The 8351-nt window shown below is 40.0% G+C and overlaps 1 protein-coding gene across 2 annotated transcripts in view; it reads right to left on the bottom strand.

Moving 5' to 3' along the window:
• Window positions 1-2856: 2856 nt before the first annotated feature.
• The window catches only part of OSTF1 (osteoclast stimulating factor 1), a 28439-nt gene continuing 22944 nt past the window's right edge, over window positions 2857-8351 (bottom strand). Inside the window, exons 8-10 of one of the 2 annotated variants that reach the window (XM_065406147.1) lie at window positions 8243-8321; window positions 7675-7773; window positions 2857-3879 (exon numbers count right to left, since the gene is read on the bottom strand). In XM_065406147.1, coding sequence (XP_065262219.1) covers window positions 3821-3879; window positions 7675-7773; window positions 8243-8321 — 237 coding nt within the window. In that variant the 3' untranslated portion in view covers window positions 2857-3820. The remainder of the gene's footprint in view (window positions 3880-7674; window positions 7774-8242; window positions 8322-8351) is intronic. The other variant, XM_065406148.1, reaches the window with a different exon arrangement.

The following is an 8351-nucleotide window of genomic DNA, read 5'->3' as shown; positions in this document are numbered from 1 at the left end:
ACACTCCTCTTTATGGGTAAACCCTGCCTAGATGCACACCTTGTAGCTCAGGGGTTAGAACAGTCTCCTCAGAGATGGGAGATCCTAGTTCAAATCTTTTTCCCCACTCAGGCAGAGGAGAGAATTGAATCTGGGTTTTCCCACATCCCAAGTGAGTGCTCTAACCACTGGATGAAAAGTTATCAGGAGGGTAACACCTCTACCTCTGGCCAGATTTTGAATGGGACGTGAGCCAGCAGGCAAACTCTGAGCTCACCTATTGGACTGGATCCCACACATGAGATAGGCAGGCACATACTTATTTTCCCCGTTCATCAATTTGCTCTGTGGCTTAGGTGGGAGATAGATGCTTTGGCACTCAGAGGGAGGCAGCAGTGTGCATGCTCAGATGCAGAAGTTTATGTACCCAGGGAACTTCTAGCCTGAAAATTTAGGCACTTAGTGAATGTAGTGCCTACAGGGTTTGATGCATGTTTTATAGATCATAGTGGTGCCTAAACCCCCAAACTCAGGTGCCTAAGTAGCTTTGTGGCTATGGGCCTTCACTTGGTTGAAGTAAGAATTATCCAAAATTTCATTCAGTCCCTACTCTAAACCCAAAATTTAGCAGCTCAACCTAGGGTAGGTTGATTTTAAATCCGCAGTTTAAGTCACCAAGTGGAAAGCCTCTATTTTAAATCAGTATTTTTTTTTTAATTTAAACTTTTTCATTTGTACTTATTTTCTGAAAATAAGTGTATTCTCACTGGTTGATATAACCATTTAAAACATTATTTTCAGCAAAATCGAGCCTTTATACTAGATTTGGCACATCTCTTTGCTACCTAGGAGAGTACACTATAACTCTATACATTTATTTAAGCGATTATATAGATTAATATTCCAATTCTTAATTGTACATTTTGGTATGTAAGAAAATGGTGAATGATGTACAGTATTGCTTATTTACTAGATAATTAACTTTTTTCAACATAATGTGTCAAGCTGTATTAGGATTGTAACTGGCATTTAAACACAACAGCATTTTTGTTTTAAGAGAAGTTTAGGCCTTAATGTATTTTGTATTAAATTTAGATTTCATTTTAAACAGTTTTATTTTAAAAAAAAAAATTTAAATAAAATTCCAATTTAATTTAAAAATATCAAGTTAAGAATCCTCTAATTACATTTGCTAAACACAAATTCAGAGGTCCTTCTCCCCTCCTTCCCCTCCCAACCTTTCATTCTGCGACAGCCCCAAATGAGCAAGGTGCTCTGCAAACCTGGAAGATAACACAGCCTGTGTCCTAAAGCCTAGAACTCTTGTCTGGAGCCCAGCAGCTTCTGAAGGGAAATACAGGGAGGTGTGTGTCTCAAGAGAAAGCACTATGTTTGAGTTTTTAATTCAGAGCCACAGAGTTTATTTTAAAAATAAACTAGTTTTCTTACAAGCCTGAAGCCAGCTAGCTTTGCAGAAGTTCCCAGATCTTTCAGGAAGCCTGTACTGCATTGTGGTTTCAGAGGAAAGCCATGATACCCTTTTGCATGGTTTCACCCTGAACTCTGCCTCTCCCAGTTTCCAGAGTTTTATTCTGGTTTTTGAATCATTCAGACCTAAAACTCTAAGACAGACTTACAGATTGAAGATCCCCAGAAACTGCTTGCACCTAATGATGCAAATGAAAACCGATGGGTCTTATACACATCTTGTGGAACTGAGCAGCTGTAACAACTAAATGTGTTGATGGTGGTTCAAGGAAAAATGTAGTGGTGGGTTTTTTGTTTGTTTTTTTTTGGTTTGTTTTTTTTTGGACAGTTAGTAACAAATTTGATCCCAGAAACCATGTTAGGGTATCAGCTGCTGCCTGCCACAATCATGCACTTTTTTATTTTAAGAGGAGAAATTTGAAAATCTTGATCAATGCAGTTTAAAGTTAGGCTTCTGAGTCCAACTTAATGTCTGTCACCATTCCTCCCTCTCTAGTACCTCAAATGTACCTTAATGGTGGCTTTGCATGAAAGCATTCCAGAGGGGCCTGGAGGTAAACAGCCAGTCCCCTACTCTGATAGGAGGCTGCTAATCTCAGGGGTATATGAGTGGAAGCTGATTTTTCTTAAAATGGTATCTCCTGCTAGGTTTCCTCTTTAGCTGCAATTGAGCAACTTGCAGGGGGATGACCAAACACAGGTTCTGCTGGAGAAGTCCTGCTTCAGGGAGAAGAGAAGAGAGCCAGCAGAGTTATCATTGCAAGCAACAACTATTCCCACATCATGTTAACTAATTCAGTGTTCAATATGATTCAGCACTCATTGTAAACCAGGGCTGCTGTGTCTAACAGGTTATCTGGCTGCAGTGAACTCTATGGCCAGTTAACCACAACCAGAGATACAGTGTGGAACAGGACAGTCCTTGTCTCAGTCATAGTTAACCCGTGTTCTAACACCACCTTTTCCTCTACATTTGAAAGGAAATATGACCCAACATTCTTATAGAAGAGTACATGTTCATGGAGTGACCTAGGTTAATTGTGAAATTCTCTGCAATTCTCTGATTTATCTTTTTGCCTCTTCCCAACTTGTTTTTCAAGATGGTAAGAATTTGACAAATTGCCAAGTTTTTTTGCTTTAAAATGTATTGTGGTGTTGGAACTGTTCAAGTTGCTAATACATACACATAACACTTATCCCATTTATAACTTCATGACAGAACATATTTATCAAGTACTCCTCAGCATAGTCTATTGCCTTGACTACAGCTGTTTGGAAGGTATTCCAGTTGGAGGAAGCTTTTAAAGAGTAATTTCACATGAAGGTTAAAAAGTAGTGGTTTAACTTACTTTTGCCAGCTCTACTGAATTCATACGAATAGACCATAACTTCAAGTGTTTTAAATGATTTATTCAGATTAGGCAATTTTCTCAACACTTTTGGTTTAATATAATATATATATTTTCAAAAAAACTTCAGCTCTGAGGTAAAGTACTTTAGAGGAAAAACAAGAACACTTTTAAAAATAAAAGCAAAAGATCAGTAAAATTCTTAGGCAGGATAAACAGAAAAATATTCCCTCCTCACTTCAATGCTAATGATTCCAACACCAATACAATTCAAACAGCAAAGTAATCCAGTCACGGAGTCCAAAGTTGAGTTCCTTCCTAAAACACAATTCTCTGATTCTCTGGGCCCATAATAGTAAACAGAGAAACTTCTCAGGGCAGCTCTTCCCCTGCCATTTCACCCCACACGCCAACTCCCATATGGTGTAAATTAAAAGAAGCCTTACATTGTCTCTTCCTGCTCTGTGGAGATAGGGGATGACCATTCACCACTGCATTATCCCATCTCTTACCTGCGGGGTTTCCCCTTGTCAAATAATACTCACCCTGCCAGCATAATATTTTAAGCAAGTTCTTATCCATACATAAGAAAGAAACCTCAAGGAGATTCTTTGGAGTGCTGCCAGTGGGAGAGCAACTATGCTGACAAAGAAAACAGCTAGGATTGAGGAGTGTATTGCAGAGATACTAGGTACCTGCAGGGATATCTTGGGACACCTGCATGTTTAGAGGGCTAAGTCCCTTCCCCATACAGCAAGATGTGGGGGGGAAGAGATCAGCATACAACCTCCAGCTTGATGATTTCAAGGGAACTTTGATTTAAAACTTGGCATTTCCTAGCCTTTGTGGGTTCTCCTTGTGCAAGAGATTTCACTCTCTGTTTACATGTTATAGTGAGAGATTGCAAGACTTCATTACTCTATAAGGTATTTTTTACAGTTGCAAAGATGATTTGGGAATGACAGGCAATAGAGGTTATAGTTCTTAAGACATTATGAAGAAAGTTAATCGGAGTCTTCATCATCAAGGTATTCCTCTGCGTTACTTAATGTCCGCACTGTATCTGAAAATAAAACAATTCTACTTTAACCAGGGACAGAATCAGGCATATAATAAAATTTTTTTGTGGTGCTGTGGGCAAACATACTTGAGCAACTCTAACTCTACATGAAGAGGTTGTCTATGGGGGGCATTTCCTAGGGTTTAAGATATTTGTAGGTGAGGTGCTAGCCAGGAGCTGGTCAAATGGTCACCTTTTCTACACAAACTTTGCATACGTCTGTTGGAGAAATCTCAGTTGATGAGAGACACTGACATGCCTGCTGCTCAGTGTTCTTCAGGTGAGGCTCCAGGAGCCTGGCTGCCTGAAAAGCTTTGCACACCGGAAGAATAAAGTTGGACACAATTTAAATCTCTCTAATGGGAAAGTTTTAAACACAGAATATAGGATTGGTGAACTAGAAAAAGTTTCCCTAGCTCACTTCCAAGGCTCTAAGCCAGTCTTCATCCTCTACTTTAATTCCCATGAAGACATTTTCTTTCTCTTCCCCACCTGGTTTTCTTCTTGTTGACTACGTGTTAGTTTTTAGACATGGATTTATACTTTCAAAAACTGCATGTATAAAACATCTAAACCTTGTGCTTCTAGATGGAAAGTAGAAAACTGGATACAGCAGAGAGGGAGGGCAAAGGACTAGTGGACACTGGGAAAGTGGTCCTCCTCACCCAGATATGTAGTAATGTCAAGAAGAATGGCTTGTGCTCCTTAAAGAGATGCACAGAAGGGGAATTCTTTTGTTGTTGGACAGGAATTCCTCTCCTACAGGAGATGAGCCCTGCAAGGAGGTTCTCATTTACATCTCTTCCAGTGAAGGAATGGAAGGCAGTCCTAATCAACAATGATTTGTCTGTTTCCTCAAAGGTGACTTATCCTGCAGAGTTGTGTTGTACAACCCATTCACCATCAAAAATAACTGATGCATAATCTGTTCTACACTGGTTAACAAAATATATTTGATAAATTCTAAAGTTATGCAGTATTCAAACAAACAAGCAGCTTAGTAAGCCAGCCCATGTCTTATATTTTGGAGTAACTGAGAAGTGAGTAAATTTTAAACTCTGATCTTGGGAATTGCGGGAGCCCAAATGGACTTGTTTTAAAAATCTCAGAAAATCCATCTAATACTCAAGAGTTAGGCTGGTAAAGGTGGGGAATATACACCATCTTGCTTAATAAAGGTTTAGTCCCAGCTGTAAGTACAAATATCCACACAGCTTTATCTATCAAAGGGCTATGGCCCTTCCAAATACTTGGTTGTACCAAGGTCAGCCTCCTACTTCTCATTCTCAGGCTCAGCACATTTCTCGCCTTTCTATCTTCTTCCCATTTCTTTTTTCTAATTCCCTTCATTGCCTCCTCTTCAGTATCTTCTTTCTTTCTGCAGCTCTCTGCCAACCACTTATCTCCTTTAAATCTACCTTTTCTACAGCCTTCCAATGAAGGATCTCTAATATCCCTTTGCAATCTTATATTTGAATACATATCCCCTAACTGTATTTGCTTGCCTGAATTATAGTATAAACTTTCTGGGGAAGAGATCATGTCTTGAATTTACTATTATGGAGTGCATCACACTTTCCAAACATCAGAATTTCTCAAATATTCTTATATTGAGTACTCTTCTCCCCTAATCCTCCAAACTTTTAAACACAACTGTTATGATATGACATTACTACAGTAGCTTCTGAAAAGTAAACAAATGAAGAGGGTTCCTAATGCTTTAAAAATAAGATTTATGGAAAGAATAAACCAATTGAATGCAGTGCCATTAAGTACAAATGCATTATTAAAAACCTGCACAAATTAAAATATTGTAAAATGAGGTAAAGCAGACCACAGAAGCTATAAATATGCCAAATTCATGCTATAGGGAACATACTGAAAGCAGAACTGAACTTGGATAGTTTGATACTAGGAACAGGAAGAGTCCTGAAAGAGTACATAGAAAGTACTGAAATGTAAATTGCAAGGAGTTCAATAGATGCATATGCATTTGAGAAACAAACATAATATGAGGGGAAGAAGAGAATCAAATATGAATGATCAGAAAATTCAGGGAAAAAGAAAAGCACACCTGTAGCTGTGACCCTATTGACAAGAGGGAAGATTATGGAAGATCAATTTAAAGGAGAGAAGTGAGCAAGAAGTTAAAGACTGACGTTGAAATGAAAACTGCAAACAATATTACAAATTACATTTTGTGAGTAAAGGTAACTTGGTGATAGATTAGGTGGATATTAAGGAAAAACTACGTGATTTTTGTCTCTCCGTTGTCTTGAAGGAAATATTCCAGAAATAAAGATTACCTTTCTGGAGATGGAAAATGAAAAAGCAATGTAACTAATAGGAACATTAGAACAGAAAAGGATTCAGTAGCAGATGGCTTGAATCCCAGAATTCTGAAAGAGGAAGATAAAAAAAAATACTTCTAATGGAGATTAATTCACACTAGAAAAATGTATAGGAACTGAGGAAAAAACTGTGGCTCCTGTTACAGCTGTTTCTTTCTGACCCCAAGTTGACAAAGGAGATATTCTGATGTTGCAGGAAATTGAGTATTATGCTACCACCCCCTAACTTACATAAAATACTCAAAGTTAAGGAGTTGTCAGATGTTTCACTAACATTATTGAAGGATGGTTGTAATAGCTCTTTCTTGCCTAGTTATGCTTCCATAAAACTATCCCCCAAACAAAATTGTTGCTAACTTTGAATTAAGATTGTTAGATTGCATTGCTAAGATATACTTCGTCCTATTTCCTTTTAACTCATTCTCCATCCCATCTACACTCCATATAGGTTCCCCATCTCACTTCTACTTCCTCCCACAATCCACCTATCTCCTCCCTGAACCTGAACAACCACCTTTAAGCTTTTTAAAACTGCCCTGTATCAGTATGTGTGTATGTGAATATATATCTGTGTTTAAAAAGTTAATATGTCAGGGGAGTGGGGATATGGGTGGGTTGTGGGAAGATTATATTCTGACAAACAATAGAGCACAACTCCCTTTCTCAAACCAGCAGGAGGTTGGGGTTGTGACAGAGAAAAGAGTGGTTTCTGCTTCTGGGATAAGCTGTGGGGGGAGAAATAGCCATGAGAACATTTCATATGGCTAACCACATGAAGTACAGAGCAGGGGTTCTCAACCTTTTTCTTTCTGAGGCCCCTCCCAACATATTATAAAAACTCCATGGCCCACCTATACCACAACAACTATTTTCCTCCATGTAAAAGCTACGGCTGGCATTAAGGGGTAGGAAGCAGGGCAATTACCTGGGGGCCCACACCACAAGGGGCACTGCGAAACTAAGTTGCTCAAGCTTCAGCCCCAGGTGCTGGAGCTCAGGGACCCAGGCTGCAGTCCTGCATGGTGGGGCTTCAGCTTTCTGTCCTGGGCCTTAACGAGTCTAATGCCAGCCATGCTTGGCGGACCCCCTGAAACCAGCTCGCTGCCCCCACCAAGGGGCCCCGGAGCCCTTGTTGAGAACCACTAGTATAGAGTACAGCTCCCTTTCTTGCCCGCTTCTCCCTCCCATCATGCTCCATCCTCCAGGAATGCCCTGCTTCCACAGGAGACCCCCACCTTTGCTCTCCACCAGGAGTCCTCTCCAATCCCATGATCCTCCTGGACAGTCATGCTCCTCAACCTCCCTAGCCTCCTGGTGACTTAGAAGCTGAGTTCTGATGAGTTTCCTGTGGTTCATCAAAATGGAGTTGCTTTGATGAACTCTAGCTCTGTCAGAGCGTGGCTCCCCGTGGTCCCAACTGAACAAAGAAGTGAGAAACAAACAATACCTGTCCCTTGTTTCTTTTTAAGCAGGGAAGCACAGGCAGCATTGGTAGCCATATCCAGAGCCAATTTCTTCTCATTGTTTCTTAAATCTGTTCTTGCCCCTTTACAAAAAGAAATTCCAATTATGTTCAAAAATGCTGTTCTAGCAAAACCTTCAGTAAAATGAAATCACTTCTCATACAAGTAGCCTGGTCAGCATGACTGATGGGAAAGGGCAATGGGGAGCTCATCTAGGGATTTATCCAAAGTCAATAGAAAGATACCCAGTGGGCTTAGGATCTGGCTCCTACTTAGGAGCTGTGGAGCTCCCTTGCTTCTTAACTGGGTTTTGGTACCTATTTTTGTCTTCCACAGCAGGGTGAAATTTTACCCTGGACAGGTCAGCCTGTTGCACAGACAACTTCCAGGGTTTGCATGGTTTACAAAGATATGCTGGTCTAGCTAGGAACCATGACCAGATTATAGAAAACAAATTTATAAAATATGCAAATTACAAACTCAGCAGTGATTTACACACAGGAAGCAGCTTTGCCACACACAGAGTATTGAAATCTTGGTGAAGATCTTTACCCTTTGCCAGTAGCATCTCTACAATATCTGCATAACCCTTCCAAGCAGCAGCATGCAAAGCTGTGTCTCCCAATTTGTTCTGTGGAGTAACCGGGAAAAGCAACAGGAT

Source organism: Emys orbicularis, chromosome 6 (assembly GCF_028017835.1).
Source record: "Emys orbicularis isolate rEmyOrb1 chromosome 6, rEmyOrb1.hap1, whole genome shotgun sequence".
Taxonomy (NCBI): domain Eukaryota; kingdom Metazoa; phylum Chordata; order Testudines; family Emydidae; genus Emys; species Emys orbicularis.
The sequence above is the reverse complement of the archived record's forward strand: the minus strand, read 5'-3'. Positions and strand labels throughout refer to the sequence as shown.